Source organism: Apteryx rowi, unplaced genomic scaffold, assembly GCF_003343035.1.
Source record: "Apteryx rowi isolate R43461 unplaced genomic scaffold, aptRow1 scaffold_284, whole genome shotgun sequence".
Classification (NCBI taxonomy): Eukaryota; Metazoa; Chordata; class Aves; order Apterygiformes; family Apterygidae; genus Apteryx; species Apteryx rowi.
In genome coordinates this window covers 87,227-105,111 of record NW_020449241.1, presented here as the reverse complement: position 1 = coordinate 105,111, position 17,885 = coordinate 87,227, and the positions used below count along the sequence as shown (strand labels likewise).

At 39.3% G+C, this 17,885-nt stretch overlaps 1 protein-coding gene across 37 annotated transcripts in view; it reads left to right on the top strand.

The window, feature by feature from the left end:
- The window catches only part of FGGY (FGGY carbohydrate kinase domain containing), a 343,412-nt gene that overhangs the window by 304,694 nt on the left and 20,833 nt on the right, over positions 1 to 17,885 (top strand). For 35 of the 37 annotated variants that reach the window (XR_003254040.1, XR_003254039.1, XR_003254042.1 and 32 more), the window contains one exon: positions 3,098 to 3,192. Coding sequence is in view for 2 of the 37 variants with exons in the window: in XM_026069036.1 (XP_025924821.1) it covers positions 3,098 to 3,192 (95 nt within the window). In the remaining 35 variants the exon portion in view is untranslated. Of the gene's footprint in view, positions 1 to 3,097; positions 3,193 to 6,498; positions 7,787 to 17,885 lie in introns of those variants that run through there. The other 2 variants (XM_026069038.1, XM_026069039.1) reach the window with 2 other exon arrangements.

The following is a 17,885-nucleotide window of genomic DNA, read 5'->3' as shown; positions in this document are numbered from 1 at the left end:
GATATCCAATCTGTAGATCTTACCCTTAAAGGTTTTTCTAAGAAGGTGCAATGGAATTAATATGAAAATTTTGAATGGAACTACTGTGTATACACACATGCTTTTCACTGTCAGTTTTTAAAAAAAAAATTCCAAACTTTCTATAGAAATGATTCCATTAGTGCGATTACAAGATAGACAAGAATAATACACAGTACATTTTGTGAGCATGTTTCACATAAGACGTGTTGTATTTCTTCCAAAACCTCTATTAGCTTCGCCCTGTTTGAATTCTGTGGGACTTCTCCTGACGCTTCTTGCTCACAGTGGACATTTTATCAACTATATAGAACCTTTTTCTCAGGATTGCTTCAGTGTTTGTATCATTAAAATGATTTAGGGCACAGTTTGTGAATCCTTGCTCCTGCATGGAGTTGCATTTGATTTTTGTAGAATTCCTGATGGATGGAAAGGCCTGTATGTATGGTACTTTACAGGAAGAGGTCTCAGGCTTGCACAATATTTTTAAACTCCCTTTAACCTGCCTGCATTGGATATCTTAGCACACCTGCAAGTCCGTTCAATATGCCTCAAAAAACATGGAAAAAATAGCAAAATTGAGTTTAAAGGACTTCAGCGAAAGTTTGAATGATGTATATTTTGGGTATATTTYAACTTAAGACCAGTTGAACTGTCATGAATGAAGTTAAGGCTCAGATTTGGGGCATTTGGTATGAAGATCTGACTTGCCCTAACATCAGACCATACTTCATAACCTTGAATCAGGAAGGAAGATGAAAATACGCTTTTTGTAATTACCTGAAGAAAAAACAGAAATGGAGAAGCAAATAGCATAATAGCCATTGACCTAAAATTCACTAAATACATTGTTGTCAGAGTAGCACTTTCTTTTTATGAAAAATGTTGTTGTCAAGTGCACACCTTTCCTTGTATAACTCAGATGTTTTAGGTGAATTTCAGCTGCATGTAGAGTTGTGATGGTGGCTCATGATGTTTAAAATAAAAGATCTGTGAAGAGGTATTCTGATTAAAATGTAATCAGGAGTCCTTTGACTGTAACTAATGGCCAAGTACAATTCAGTATGAAAAGGTCTTTTTGCAGCCTGTAGTTCTCCCCCATTTGTACAATCAGTGACTGACAAGGGATGTCAGAGTTCATCTAACTGAAATGCTCTTGGTTGTGTTGAGCTCATTAGAGCCTATCAGATAAAATAACTGACATTCCAGGATCAATCCCCCATTCTTTCACGAAAAGAAAAAATCTGAATATATTATTGTTAGCTGGAAATGCCCATGACTCAGTCATGCAGACGTCCAATAGATAATTTTGCAGGCCACTTAGAAAGTGTCTTGATTGTGGTGTTTGCCTGGTAAGAATCCTCTATGTGTTCTGATGATGCGGGAAATGGGCAGTGAATTCTAGAGCATGCTGAAAATTGTCTAGTGCTTCAAAGCCTGGCAAACACCCCAAGTAGCTGTAAGCTTTAGTTTTAGATTATCTACCTGTGTTYGAAGCTGACCCAATTCCTGAGCTGTGGGTCCATCGTAAGAGGAGGAATGCTGAGGTGACTGATCCTACACCAGTATTTTTAAGATGGACTCATTTGGTCTCAGTTCAGAGCAGTTTAAGGGATGGTGTAACTACACCAGTTTTGCTTTGCTGTTAGTAGTCGTTCCAGCAATCAAACAGCAAGCCCTCACTGCATCCACCTTCTTTCCCTGACATTCTGTCTGTGCTAACTAGAGGGAGAAGTGGCAGAAAGGCCGCTGTGACAGCTCTGTGTTGCTGAAAACTGATGGCAAGCAGCTTTAYGCTGGTGGAACAGCGCAAAGTTGGCATAAGGTGCCTGGATGCCTGGGATGCTAGGTGAATCTGCTTTGTATTAATAACTGTTTCTTGTAATAATTGTTTCTTGTATTAATAACTTTATTCCCCATTTTGAAAAGTGTCTGTTTGTCTTTTCTGAGGGAAAGGCTCTCTAGGAGAAGTTCGTGGCTCGCTGGTCTCAGTGAGAGATCCTCTTCCAAATTTCAGCTCTTTCTAATTGTACAGTTGGCTCTGAGGAGCAGTGCTTCTTTTTTGAGTGATATCGTTGGGACTATTCACAGAAGGAAGTCCATCTCCCAGCAATGTGTTTGCATCCTCAGTCATCGAATGAAATTATCTCAGTAATGGAAATGTGCACACATGCCAAATACTGTAGGAATATTAAATTCTTTGGCTTAGTGACGGTGAACATCTAATGTGTAGCTAGAAAAGTAGTTAGACTGATGCTATTATTTTAGTTTTTTTAAGGAGAATTAAGAAAGCAGGTGACTTTTATTTGTTTATTCTCTTTTTCCTGCTGTTTTTACAGTAAAATACAGATCTTAGAAAATTTTTTGTGAACTGAGGGAAAGTATGTTCATGATACTACCCATGGTAATGAAACTTAATTTGTGTAGAAAGCAGTTAGTATTTTAATTCTCCTTCAAAATATATAGTGAGTTTGTTTGTTTTTCTGGGATTTTAATCTCCTTTTCATGTGTCTTGTGAAATTTGGAAGACAAGACTTCTATGATTTAATGCATAGCTTATGAAAGCTTACTGCTCATATTTTTATGTCTTCCAGCAAAAACAGACTGACTTTGTTGATTATATATTTAAAAAACAAACTCAAAACAAACTCTTTTCTATGCATTACAAAAGAAACAAAAAGGTTACCACCCTATTTTCCCCTCCAGGTCACCTTTCAATAGGTGGTGGGTTTGTAGGGTGTGGGTAACAGGTTTATACCAGGCTGTTTGAGATAAGTAGCTGTTGTCAAAGATCTGGGGGGGTTGTTCTTTGTACGTTTTCTGTTCTGCCTGAATATTTTGCTGAAATTATTTTATTTAAATTCTGCATTTTTCTTGAAGCCTGGAACCACAGAGCAGAGATATTTGCAGTAGTCTACAATAGAAGTKTAGCTCCGAGTGGAGTTGTGAACTTGGTTTCCAAGTCAAGTCCTTTTTCCTTTCTTTTTTCTTTGTATTTTTTTGCTTTAATTATTTAGTCTGCTGTTAGTGCTGCACTGCTTCGTTCTTCCTAACAGAGGCATGGCTTTTTCTTCTATAGGCAAGCCTGTTGTCCTGTCCAAAGAAGTGGAGTCTGTTTTGGTGGGTGCTGCTATTCTTGGAGCTTGTGCTTCTGGAGATTTTGCATCTATACAGGTATGCAGTACCTGGATTTCTTTCTGTTTTATAACCTTTTACACTTTGCGGTTTGGCACCATGCACAGACTTTAATTTAAATGGAAAAGTTGGTACCTTCTGCACAGCCAGACAAGTGCCAGCATCACATGCATCATTTCCTCTCCACCCCCTTTTTAACYCCATATGTTACCTAGGTGTATTGAAGATTTATTTGTGATGGTGGGGACATGCAAGTGTAAGCTGCTGTCTGTGAAATTAGGCTATGTAATTTTACAGGCAAACAAGGGAGTTTGGGAAGGTCTTGATAAGAAGGTCAGACTTTCATCTCAGTTATAATATTTATCCTACTTTGATTCCTTCGTACTGAGGAATCTTAGACATAAGAAACAACATAGTAATATTTACGCAGTAAAAAAATGACACACTTATAGCTCTTGTTTGGCCCACAGTGAATGTAGAGTTAGTAATGAGGATAGAACTTAATGCTTATTCTTGTTATTTTAATCCATTAACAATTCTAAAAGTAGCGGTAAGGCTTTTATCTTCAGTGGATCAGCCAGAGCATGACTTAGTTGCATTTATGTAAGCAACAGTAATACACAGAGAACTGAAGAAGGGCTTATATGCCCCAGATCTTATCTATTTTCCCACCTGTCAATTCGGCTAATAAAAGGCATTTCTTCTCCTCATGTTACGCATAAGAACTAAACACTACATTGCAATCCATTTATACAAAATCATTTTTCAAGACGGTCTCTAGATGCATTTTTCTCTCTAACATCAGGCACAGATTTTTGTAGATGAAATTTTGAACTAAAACTTAACTGAATGTACTTTCTGAATAATGGGTGATCTTCTCAGCCTGGTTAAATTGATGCAATACCATGGGAATCAATAAACAGATGAACATCAATTGAGCAACTGGCGCATGTTTGGAATTTTTCCAAATGTGAAAGGGAATTTGAATGTTCTGCAAAGCAATATAGATTAGCAGGAAGAGTAGTTTTCTTTCATTGGAATTGTTCCATTAAAATTATTCCCATTGCAACAAACATTGTACAATGTAATGTCTCTGCATTTAATAATTATAGTGCTTGTAACTAAAACTTGATCTTTTTGATGAATGTAATTGATTTCAGTAGCAGCTTTTGGTTACAGGACTTCAGGTTTAATTCCTACTCCTCTGTTAATCTTTTGCGTATCTTCTGCCTGCAAATACACAGATATTTTGTTCCAAGTTTAAGATTTTTTGCACTATAATGCAGTAAGTGAGCACCTCAAAACTGTTTTTATTAAGTCTGTCCTTATAACGCTTATAAAAATCTAATGCTGCAGAATTTTATCTAATGTGTTTTTATATTATTTTGGTATGTTCATTTACATTTATTTTTTATCCCTACCCTTCTATACCAAAATATTTCAGAAGCATATCCAAGAATGTCAGAACAGATATATATTTTGCACCTATGTACATACATATCGGTCAGCATAGCATGCTCCTTCGGAAATCTTTTTCAGTGAAACTAGATCCTTTGAGCCAGTTGTGTCAGAGATTTTTTAATTTAAAGAGTGTTTGCTCTTTTACTGTTGTGATGTGTCAGGAGGTTCCTACCTCCTGGCTTATAGGAATGTTTTGTGGCTTGTCATAAGTACAGTGTAGGCTCTATGGATCTTCCTGGGCTAAACTTTATTAATTGCTTACCCGTGACTGCTGGGAACAGGACTTGAGGACTCGTTATGCTCCCTTCCCATCTTTGCTTCAACCAGAGAGGTTAATATAAGTACACAAAGAAAAAGAATAAATATAAATTTGAATCCAGTGCCTCAGCACTGCGTATGGAGTCTGATTTCCCAAATGCAGCCTCTGCCTTTTTCAGTTCTTCAGCAGCTACCTGTGGAAGGCCTGACCCAGGGTTTGTGCTAGTCAGCAGGAATGTTTCCCTTCATTTCACGGAGTTACAGATCAAGCCCATATACTTCCTTGGAGTATCTCTGCAAAAGAAAAGGGGAAACTAGTTTGAAGACTATTATATTATAAATGTCACTGGGCATTTGTACCATGTTCCATTCTATCATACTGGCTGTGGTGGTCACTGGGAGCTGGGTGAGGCCCGGAATCCGATCCTGGATACTAGAACATTTCTGCAGTGGGAAGGAACCACTCACTAGAGGTTTTGACTTAGTAGAAGATTGTTGTTAAAGAGGTGCCACCTATGGCAATACCACTTGTATCAGGCAGCAAACCATTAGATTCTGTAAAAATATTTTTAAAAGAAGTCAGATCAAGAAAAAAGAAACTCTGTAGGTGTCTTTTGGGAGGGAGGGAAGAAAATATATATCTTGCACTGCAGTTCAATAGAGCTCTCTTACATTTATTTTTCTAACAAATCTTCCAAAACAGATATTTCTTAGAGATGCTGCTGCAAAAATTCAGTATCATTGCAGTCTTTGCAAGTAATAGAAGTTACTATCTGTTCTCCAGTCGATGGTTTGTGCTTATTTAATGTGCCTTTCAAAGGTCTTTGCTCAGTCTAACAGCAAAGGAGAAAATTGTGTTTTTTATACCAATAACCTCATAGCTCTGTTTATTTGAAGAGGGATCTTTATTGTATTTGTCCCAGTGATTTTGGTCACATTTCTCAGAATGATTTTTGGGTATTTCCACTTCTCAATGYCAAATCAAAATGCTTAAAAGCTATATGGTTTTCATGGGTTGGCCATTCTCCATTTTCTAGAACTCAGACCTCTTTAGGGAAGCTCAAAAACAGCACCCAAAACCAAGATCCCTCAAAATCACCTCGGATGATCTTAGTGCAGCTCTAACATGCTCTGCTAACAGAAATACCGGCTGTTAAAAAGACATGTAAAATCCARTAGTGATAAGCAATAGTACTAGTGCTGCCAAGCTTCTGCCCAGGAATCCCATACAGAAATGTGTGCATGTGTGCAGTGAGGCTGATGCTTCCGGGAGCTGGTGAGCCTGTTGAGCAGGGCTGTTCTTGTATCTGTGCAGTAAATCAGAWGCTTTAGGGATATAATGTACAGGAAGTGTTACAGTTGACTTGCCCGTGCTGTCGGTGTTGGGGTTTTTTGGGCATAGGGCAACCAAGTCAGAGCCGCAGCTCCAGCAGTCTACTGTTCACTCAGAAAAATTTGGGCACCCAGAGAAGATCCTCAAAATCTGTCAGGGCTTCTCAGTAGGGAAAAAAGATGAGTCATCTAGGGAAGACCCAAAGATATGTTAACCTTACACAGTAATTAGAGTTAGAGGCTATTTAGATTAACAGTTGGGAAATGCGTTGGAACTGGCTGGTGTTTCCTTAGGGATGATGCGTCTGAATGTGCYGTTACTCCCATACTTCTGTACTATGGCGATCCTTAATCCTGTGGCATCCCAACACTGGGATCTGGAACTGGGGTATAGTGTGCTTCAGAGACAGATGCACTGGAGGATCATTGCTCCACAGGACAGGGAGCTGACTTACCTACATACATACCACTGCATGATGAACCTGATCGAAGTACATGTGAAACAACAGGATTCTCACTCTTCACTTTCTTGGGCAATTGGTCATAATGCCTGGAACAGTAAAGAGCTTTTCCTGTATCCTTTCATATCCCTAAATAAGTTTCTTCTCACAAAGAACCGAGCTCTAGCCTACCTCCTGTTTCCTTTCCCTTTATATATATGTTGTACAGCAGTGGCTGTTTGCAGGATGCAATATTTTCTTCTTAATTCTCATATCTTTTTATTCTTATTTTAAATGATTTGCCAAGTAAAGGAGACTTGCATGATCTTTGTTGACCACATCTGTATTAGTAACAAAATTTTCAGTATCCTGAACTTTGCAAATAAATGTTGGAAATGCAGGTTACTGCAGTATTTGTAACCATGCAGGTTAATTTGCTAGATTCTAGTGTGTTTTTAAAAGCTTCAAGCCCCTTGAAACTGCAATTTCATCTTTAGGTAATTCTACCGTGGAAAGATTTATAACCTCCATCTCTCATGCCTGGTCACCATATGTTGTTCCTTCAAAGAATGTTGACTTCCCTATTTTCCTCTTCATTTACCCTCTCTGCATTTTTCTTCTCTGTGGTAAAAGAGAATTAAAACAATTGGTCTATCCAGAAAGAAAAAAAGGATGTGCAGTGAGATGAGAATTATTTCCCATTTCATCTTTCGGTTATTTAATCTCTAGAATCTCCTGAGAGGGGAGAAAATCTGAATTTCTTCTTGCAATTTGGTTTATCTTTCATTTGTCCCTTCTACACCTTTTCATTTTAGTGGGTTGTTATGTCCTGATGTTGTACCTATGAACTGTAACAGTGCCTAACCTGGGCCAGCACTGACACAGAAGACAGTGCACTGTAAAGTTGCATGACATGAGGATTTTGAAATATATACCATATTTGGGGGTTTGGGATATTTGAAATATATACTGYATTCAGTGGAATAACCTTAACATTACTGATTTAAATGGGTCAATTTATTGGTTCTAGCCATTTCTTTCTTGCTGAGCAGCAGGATCCTGGTCTTCTATGTGATTGTTTCTGTAGTAAAAATATAGTTTCCGGTTTAGCAAGCCAGCAATTCCTTCTCAGTAAAAATGTTCAATAAATAAATGTCAAAGTTTCCAGTATATCCTCATTACTCTGCTTCACTTGTATGTAATTGAAAATGGGAAGAAGGTGCTGTTTGATTTGGCAGCCATCCAGCTCTTTTTTTTTTGGGGGGGGGGGGGAACCTACTCTTTGGGATAAAGTTGTGCGCTAGGGAACAGGATTATTGCCTTATAAAATTCTGCAGCCCACTGACTATTCCTTAATTGCATATTAAAACCATTAATAAGATTACCTGTATGAAATCAAATTACCAGATTTATCTTGGATTTGGTTATCTTCAAGTGGGACAGTATTACTGGCCAATATGGAAGAGAAGAATCTTCATATGGTTTGTTAGAATACATTTTACTAGTAGCTTTCTGTAGTCAACTTCCTGCAATGATTTTGGGTATAAAACATCGACAACCAGTTGGACTGGTTTTCTTTCCTCCTCGGAGTCCTTCCGTAGGACCTCATCTTACACTGACACTGTTTTCAGCCTCATGAACATTTTGATAGTCCTTAGCAGAACAGTGAGTGTTACCAACAAAGAAATAATGAGTACCAAAAAGTAGGTAGCTGTGGTGATGGTGGTGTCCTGTTATGTGGAGTGGCTTAGATGTACAACAGCGTGTGTATTTAGCAACAGGTATGGATGTGTATCAACAGCCCAATCTGTGATGTGCATCTTTGTGAGTGTTTAGTTGTGTGTGCAGTATAGTGTGTGGGTGTGTGATGGTTTGTGTCTCTACCTCTTTCCCCCTTGTTCCCCATCAGTTTGCATATATACTCCTTGCATATGTCCACTTCATCTTACTGGTTGGGGCCAGATTCCCTTCTAAAATAGGTACTAGTATTCTAGCAATATGTTGTTCCTCTTTAGAAAGACCGGTAGTGTCTTTTCCTACGTAGGAGGAATGCTACTTTCCAGAAGAGCAGCACTCCCACCCAGAGAGAAGCTGGAAGCTCTTCCACCTTGTGGTACCCTCTTGGTGAGAACTGCTGACCAGAGTGCTCACTGCAATGTATCAGTCACTGATCAGTCCCACAAGTGCAGCTGAGACACCCATGCGCAGGAGCACTTTGGAGTCAAGAATGGGCTCTTTTACCAGGGAGATGGACAGGAAAATCCCTTTTCTTCCCATGACTTCTCAGACCTTTGCTGCATTTGATTCAGCACTAATATTATAGCTTTGGATTGGATGTCACTGTTGTTGTGGCATGAACATGACCTCAGCTGTTCAGTTAGAGGCAAATGTGGGCTGTGAGACAACAGAGAGGTCTTTTATTTTTCTATGCTTCTTTCCTGTGAGTTATTCTAGAAAACAAGGACTATAAGATTTTTCAGGTATAAAATTGACTTTTAAGGGAAGTGTAATCTTTTCTTTGTTGGCTTTGATTGTTATGCAATTTGCTGATACATATTAGAAAAAATGGGGAAAAGCCTTTTTCTTTATTGTATTTATAAAGGGGATTGGAGGTATACAAAAATGATCTATATTCTGTAGAAAGAGATGTTGGTTAATTACCTAACATATATTAGCAGAATTGTTTAAGCAGCAGTTGTAGTTGAGCAAGTGAACTACCCCTTATGTGTGATTTACATCTTCTGAAGCAGCCCCAGAAGCTGTATGGATAAAGGTCCTCTGAGTTGCCTTCAGGATAAAAGACAGAGTCCTTATATCTCCTTCATAGTTATTGCATACAGGGGTTTGAAGTTATGATGATGCAGTTGAAATGATTCACTTACAAGTCTGTACTAAAGGAACTTGAAAAAGTTTTGTTTGCGCACTGTTTGGATATGCTTAGTTTAGTGGACATTCTCTCTCAATTGGCCAAGGAAGTTGTTGGGTGGTATAGCATAGATGGTAAAAAAAAAAAAAAAAAAAAAAAAAAGAACTCCCCCCCCCACACACACACAAAACCCCCCACACAGTTAACAGGATTTATGCAGATCAGTCTGGAAGAACATACTATACTCAGTTTATTCACCTCCTAACAATGAAGATGTAATAGAAGATCATGAATATAAAAAAGTTTGTTTTTCTTTAGTACAACACAGTTAATCCAAAATCTAGGTAAGGGACCAACTGGTGATTCTGAATGGACAGCATTTTGTGAGAACACCCATAAATAGTATTGGTACCTGATACATTTCTCTGCTGGCAGAACTGGAGGTGTTTACGCTGTTTTCACTTCTGAACCAGGATGTCAGTGGTGTAAATCTGATCCTCTATTCCTCTTCCAAAGCATTACCTGTCAGCTCGTGGATTGACATTAACACAAATGTTCTTGCTGATTTCCATATTTTCAAAAGAAAGAACCAAGTGAAAGATCAGGGAGGGGATAGTTTTTCCCTTAGAAATGTTAATAACTTGGGAAATCAAAAGAGGAAATAAAATTACTTCTCCCTGTTGAGTTAAGGAATGTTGCCTTCCCTTGTCTCATTAAAAATTTAAAGCACTCTTGTTTTTAAGCAGGGTGAATTAGTAATTAAGTGCTATAATCAAGTTATGTAAACATAATATTGAAGGAGAAAAGCAAATTAATCATTTTGCTGGCTTGCTTTACCCAATTAATGCACCTTTTACTAAAGGGCTTCCTGTTGTGTTGGGATTTTTTTTTCTCCTATTTCTTTAATCAGAGGATTTTGGAAAGGCAGAGGACAGAGATGGTGGTTCTTAGGCATCATGCTGTACACAGCAGTGTGTTGAGGTGCTGTGAGCTTGCCTTCCTTTTCTTCAAGAGCTCCAAATTTGAACATTTACAGTTTGAGTCCATGGTTCAGTGGAGGCCATCGTTGGGCAGGGTTGGGTGACATCTTTTGCCTTTCGAAGTAGTGTAGTGGCTGGGTATGGTCTCTTTATGTAAGTGATTTTTTTTTTTATTTCTTCAAGGATATGTAAATAATCAGTCTCTATTGACAGGACATGTACTCTGTAAAAAAATTACTTTAATTTTCAGTGCGTAACTTATATACCTATTCTTAGAGTCAGCATTCTAGGGGTGGAAACAGCTGAGTCTTCGCAGTCCATTCCTTTGTTGTTCTCTCAGTTCTGACTGTCAGCAAAGTTATCAAGGGATGTCATGGACAGTTCGTGATGCGGACTCTAYGGCTCACAAAGAACCAGACAAACACTGTTAGTCTTTTCCATATAAGCATCTAAGGTGGTAGATGGCTGCAGAATACATTTGCAGCTACCAAGCCTGAACTCAAATCAATGACTCAGCAGTAGAACAACTCTATCCCTTTACCTCTTTCCTTGGTATTTTGACATTGAAATATGTCTTTGCCTAAGTGAAAGGTGTTTTTTTTCTTGCATAAAGAAGTTAGATTCAATATGGCAGGCATGAAACCACCAAGATACTGGCAATGCCTCTGGCTTTTGTATAGAGTCAGCTGCCTTCTTACCAGAAATCTTTAGAGAAATATAGATGAGAGAGAAAAATTAAAAGGCAGCGATTTGGTGGCCACTGTCCAGTTCCTTGTGGCCTAGTGTTTATGGTACAGAGAGTGCCTTTTTAGTTAGCATATTTTGGCCTTACTGTCAAAAGTCTTAGCAGTAAGAGTAAAAAGTGGATGACTCAGAACTACTCTTTTGCCCTAAGGATGATCCTTCTGTATTAAAGCTGAGAAATATAAATGCTCATCTGTCCCTGCCAAGCACAGAATGAGCTTTTAGTCAGTTTGAGAGTTTTCAGTGTGAATTTTTTTCACTTTTCAAAAGCCGCAATAAATATAGGGAAGCATTTCTATTTTCTTTCAGCTGACTTCAGTGGACGGTATTTACATATGGTTGGAAATCTTCTCTTGGTAGGAGTTTAATCATATATACAGGCACCACCACTTAGCGAGTCAAACAGCTGAGATGTGGTTGTAGCTGATAGCATGATGCTTTCACAAAAGTGCTAAGAAAAGTACCCTCTGTCTTGTTGCTGTTTACTGACATACGATACTGGTTGACATCTGTTGCCCTTCTCATTTGAGGTCTGTTTGCTTTACTAACTTTAACATTTCCACATTGCTATGCTGCTGAAGTGAAGATACGCAAATCTCCTTGGAGTGTCCAAGGTCCTTTTATGAGAAGCAGAGTTGCCATCATTTGATCTCATCCTCCTGGCCTCTTTTTATACTGGAGTTGAGAGAAAGAACCCCACTGCTTTTAATTATTCTTGGTGAAATGGTATGTCTGATGTTATAGGTTGTCATACATTTGATGTATTATCAGATTGGTACGTGCTGTACAGTAGTGTTTGGTTCATTGTCACTTGAGATRATTTGTAGTCATTTTATGTCACTTGAAATTATTACAGGTAAAAAACTTGTCTAATAAAATTTCAAAGTTTGTTGTAGTGTGTCATATAGCTACTAAAAAGACAGATGATCTTAGTCCRTAATCAAAATGTCATATTCTCAGTTAATGTAAATCAGCGTTGATCCAGGATTTCAGTGAGTGACACCAGTTTATTCCACTGCCTCGATCCACTCATGCTCTTAGGTACGTCATTGAACTTTTAAGTAGGCAAGAAGTTCAGCTGAAGATAAGCAGGACTACCCATGTGGTGAAGTACTTTACTGGATCAGAGCCCAAACAGGAATCTGACACACAGCTCACTTGTAGATGACACATCTTGAAATGATAAAGGCTATTTGGGCTCTTGCAATTGGTTCACATTATTACCCGTTCACAAATGAGTTGTGGATACTGTAGGTAATAGGATAAAAAGGCAGTGTCTTTTGTTCAGTGCTGTTGTTTTCTGGAAACTTAGAATGCTCCATTTTAAGCGCCATCCAACACAAACGTTCAGATTTGGAATTTCTTAGTAACACTTTAACGGACAAAGAAAGGCAGCTGCAGTAACTCAGTGTAATATATTGACTATGACAGAACTGTACCTATTTACATTAGCTGAGTATCTGGCACAGAAGTATTGAAGTTGGAGGCAACAGTCTCAGCAATACAATACTTAAAGATGTGACCATACCATTTTTTTGAAAGCAGGTGTTTAAAGAAATATGACACTCATGAAATAAAATGAAATGTGGTGTTCTGTTTGGATATCAGTGAAAAGGGGATGTGGTACTGTGTGTTGGGAGTATCAGTGTGACTTCCCTGTTTATTAATTCTGTCTGAGATTAGTCATAAAGATTTTACTACTTTTTTCTTACATTTATGAGGACGGACGAGGCAATGAAGACCTTTCAGAATGCTCAAATGACTCAAGAGGTCTATTTAATCCTCTGTCTTTAAGTTGAAGATGCAGCCAGCTATTTACATTGGTATAGCTACATTGACTTCACCTGAGTTCTAGATCTTATGTACATAATTACCATATTAGAAGCCACATATAAGTAAATAAAATCTTTTCTGTCTGTAGGTTCAACACTTAGTTTGTCATGCCTCTTAGTTTTCAATAAACTCACATAAGCGGATGTTGGCATACCATAGAGTTAGTCTTGTGTTAATCTGCAAAAGGTTTGCAGATTACTAAACCAATAGTTTGTGCTTAGTAAACCAATAGTAGTATTTTCATCTGATAATAAGTCCAAGACCTGGAAAGCAGAAGAAAAAATACTGGCCAGAATAGCTCAGATTCTGCTGCTGTGTATTTTTGTAACGTACCATGAACTGACTATGGTGGAGTTCATGTAAGGAGTTGTACAATTAGCTGTTTCTTTTTCAAACAGACTAAGATTCAGGATCAGCTTTTAAAAGAAGTTGCTTAATAATATCATTACCTAACAGTTATTCTAGCTTGCTGGCCTTGTCTTTTCCTGAGGAAAACCATAAATATGAGGAAACTGTAAATGTGTCTTTATAGGAGATGTTTTCTTTAAAATGTACAGTGATCCATCTCCGTTCTATTTTAAGGCCAGATTCTACCCACATATTCAGAGACATAGCTGAAGTCATTTGGACCTTGGACCCCCTTCTGGCCAGGCCATTTAGGCAGGGAAAAGTGTTATAGCAATATTTTATAGGAAGGATGAGTACAAAGGAGGATACTACAGATCCTTTGCATCTGTCAGTAGACAATGAGGTCCTTTTCAGAGTGTGTCTTGCTTAAATGATGTTCAGGATGTCAAATAAGTTAAAGTCTCTCTGCCCTCGCTTCTTCAATAGCTGAGCAGAACAACCTTCAAGTTATGCACTAGAGAACTGGAAACTCAATCTGGCTACATTGTGAGATTAATTTTCCATCTGGGATTTGAACTCTTGCTATGTCGGCACAGGGGATCAGGCTGTTCTGAAGGGAAGCACAAGCATGTAGAGCCACAGTGCTAGCTGTCTGAAATGCTTGAGGTTTTTTAAAATACATTTTTCAAAGGACATCATGATCACTTAGTCGCAGGATTTGATGCCAGTAGTATGTATCACCAGGACATACTTTTGCCCACCCTATATCTGAAGAAGTTTGATACCTTACATGTACAATTTTTGTCCTTTCACCTAAAGATGTCTGGAAGGTTTTATTTCTCAAAATTTATCCTATCTGTATAGTTTAACAAGACTCTGTTTACTGCAGTATCTAGACATTTCAGATACTTTACATTTTACTGTGGTTAACAGTAAATAGATTCTTCTTTATTCACTTTTATGTAATCATGGATCTGAAATAATAGCGGAGAGAGCCCATAACCTTTATCACTTTTATTAGCAATAAAAGCTAGTTGTTTTACTAGAATTTTGTCTTTGCTCATTCTCAGAATTGGAATCCAGCTCATTCTCCTTTCTTTGTTCAAATAAACCATGTATTTCCATCGGTTTTTGTTTCCTTGGTTTCTTAGATATAAACATCTAACAACCATTCCAAACCCTTGTCTTCTTTCTTATTCTGAAGCAACCTTTCACACTCCCAGTCAGTGCTTAAATGTTTCTGAGACATTTTGGTATTAGAAATTGGACAGTGACATGTAGAGAGGATCCATATGAAATTGGTTGATGGTTCTGATTTGTTTTTATTGGGACAAGCGTCCACATAAAGATTAGCAAGACCATAATTGTCACTCTTGAGGGAAAAATAAGCAGAAGGGCTAACCACTAACTAGGCAGGGAGAAGCGTAAGCTGTAGATTTTTACAGAGATATTTCTCTAGATGAGGATTGAGAAACACTCAGAGAACATGAATAAGGAGGACTGCTGTGCCCATATCTTGCTATTTCTTATGAGTGTATAAGCAGAGAAAGTGAGCTGGATTGTCATCTTTCACAAGTGCTGTTTTTAGCTAAGAATAATTTATAGTGAATGCAATCAATGTGTAAATACTCTTAGGGGTTGTATTCCCTACAGCATTACTAACCTTCAGTACATAAATACAGGCTGACCGAGGTAGGGCCTGTTTGCGGGAGCACCTGCTATAAATTGCTGTTTTCCACACAGATCCCAGATGGTCTTTTACCTGGACTTCTGGGAAGGCATGTGGATGTGGAGGCTGTGGTGGCGGCACATGATAGCGTTCTGTCAAGGAACAGGGTAAAGCGATGTGGCAATGCATTCCTCCCCAAGCAGACCGAGGGATGCTTAAATCTCACCTGTACGGCTGTGTCACGTCTTTGGAGCTCTGCAAGTGTAACTGTCCTTAGGTGACCCTCCAAGGGAGAACACTCTGGAAAATAAAACAACTTCTAATCAGTATTTTTCCTCTGAAGAATCTCTCTAGGACAAGAATATGTGTGGAGGGCAGTACCGTCACCCAACCCAATCGCTCCCTCCCAAAACTGCAGGGTGGAGGGCGATAATGTAATGTATCACATTTGGACGGTCCCTTCGTTGCAAAGCTCTGTAGCGCAGAAATGAGTTAACGACCTTGGATATGTTCAGCAAAATATTGCCACTTTGTGTCAGACTCCTTTTGCCTTCAAAGTATCTGCTAAAACTTGATTTTTGCCAGATTTTCCCAGACTAGTGTCCCCTTTATGTTGTCATCAGTTATTTCTGTTAACTGTAAGAAGTTTAGGTATTGCATCCTGTATCTTTAGAATAGGCTGTGGGAAGCTGTGCTTGAGTGTCTTACAGCTGATAAATGGGATATGTGTTAGCCTCTAGGTTGGAAGCTGGCACTTAGCTTAGGTGAAAGAAATGAATAATGGCCCTAAAGATGCTAAGTTGTTCGAAGCCCCTCTAATAACATGGGGTCTTCTTGTGATGAGCTATTCTCACTTTCTGCGACTGTTTGGTGTAAGAGCTTTGTATATGCAAGCACATTACTCATTAGTTACTGGTCCTGGTTGTAAGGTTGTTTAATTTTGCAATAGTCCCATCTAAGGGATGATTCTTGTATTGCATGAAAGGGAGACTTTGCTTTTGCATTTTCTCTGTATGACTGTGCCCCATGGAAACATTGGATAGCCAGCACTTTTGCTATAAAGACACAAAATGCCAAGCTTGTGGCTCTGTGGATATGGAAGTTCCTTTGATCTCAGAGAAGAACTAGAGAACCAGACATGGAAAGATAATAAAAGAAACATGAGACAGAAGAAGATAGGTGTGACGGAGAATGGGACTTTCCTTTTTTGGCATTAAATCCCCACCATCTTCACCATTTCCCTCTCCCTCCCTCCCTACTTCCACTCTCATGGTGTTTATTCCTCCCTTTTGCATTCGTTCCTTCTTCCTGTTCCTCTTCTGTTTCATTTTTTCACTTTCTTCATCTGTTGATTCTTCCTTTCCTCTTCTTCTATTTCATCTTACTCCTCTTCTTTTGTTCTCTCTCTCACTTTCTTGCTCTTTCCATATTTTAGCCCTTTGCTTCTGTCCTCACGTAACAAAAGTGGCAAAGGGGAACGGATGGTTCATGGCCGTTCAGTGTGCTGATTCCTCAGGTCTGCTCTCGAGGCTGTAGTACTTTGGTCAGGCCTTGTGCTACAAGGTACCCTATTCTGTACAAGGTGTGAGGTTTGGGTACGGCTTATTCACACAGCACTGGTTGGGCTRTGCCAGATTTATGATGGCATTGATTACAATGTTAAAAGAAACTGCCCTTCCTTAGCCAGAGGAGTACAGAATTGTAAATGCCCGTGTTTCCTACGTGAAACGAAGGGCTCTGGCTGGGGGAGCCGGCTGCCTCGGTTAGCTGTTCGCGGTCTGAAAATGACAAGCCTTTAAAAGCAAGGAGCCAGAAAAAGCCATTTGTATTAAAACAAACTCTGTCATGAGTCATTTCACTTCTTTTTCTCTTACACACATAGTTTATGTCTCAGACCTTCTAAGGCCCAAGTAACATCTGATACTCTTTAGGCTGAGCCGGCTCTAATATGAGTGGGTTCCTGCTTCCACTTACAGTGTACGACTTAGATCTCTGTTTAGTTTGCGTCTTGTGTTTACAGGCTGTAACTATTACTTACTTGTCATTTTTATGGCGATAGACAAGATTGTTGTCCATGATTCAGTCCCAGCCATGCTGTTGAATAGTTCAGTGTCCTGAACAGCGACGGAGAGAAACCGGCCCGAGAGGGACCGTTGCTTTTGCCTCCTTCCTTTCTCTCCTGCAGCTTCAGTCCTGCCTAGGGCTGGCGAGAGGCTGGTCGCTGTGGGTGCAGTGGGAGTGGGAGGTTGGACCCCCCGGGCTGGGGTGTAACTTCACAGCCTGCTCTGGTTAAGGAGCACCAGGTATTTGCGTCTCCCTGTAGGGAGATCAGAGGGAGCGGCAGAGGCAGAAACCCTCGGTTCGAACCCCCTCCCCACTCGCTCCGCTCCTTTCCGCGGGGCAGCCCTTCTCCAGCGCCTCAGGCCGACGAACGCGAGTGCGCACGCAGATCCCTGCTGCTTTCCATCCCTCCCTTACCGTTACCTTATTCTACCGATACCAGCCAAGCACTACTCCAGACTTCTCACAGGTTGCTTATCAGCAACATAGGGTTTTTCTTCCCTTTTACTTTAGGAGACTGCACCGAAGTATGCACTATCAGAAAACCTCAGCCTTGCGGGGTTTTTTTCCCCTTTTCTTTTTTTGGACCTCTCTCTTTTTTCTACCCCTCCCTCCTGCTCCCAGGTTTTTGTTTGTTTGTTTAAGTATTTTTACCAGGTGCTTTCAGGGAAGACGGGTAGTAGCAGCTAGAAAATATGAAAGGTGTATTATTTTTCAAGTCTAGTTAACTACTTGCAGCC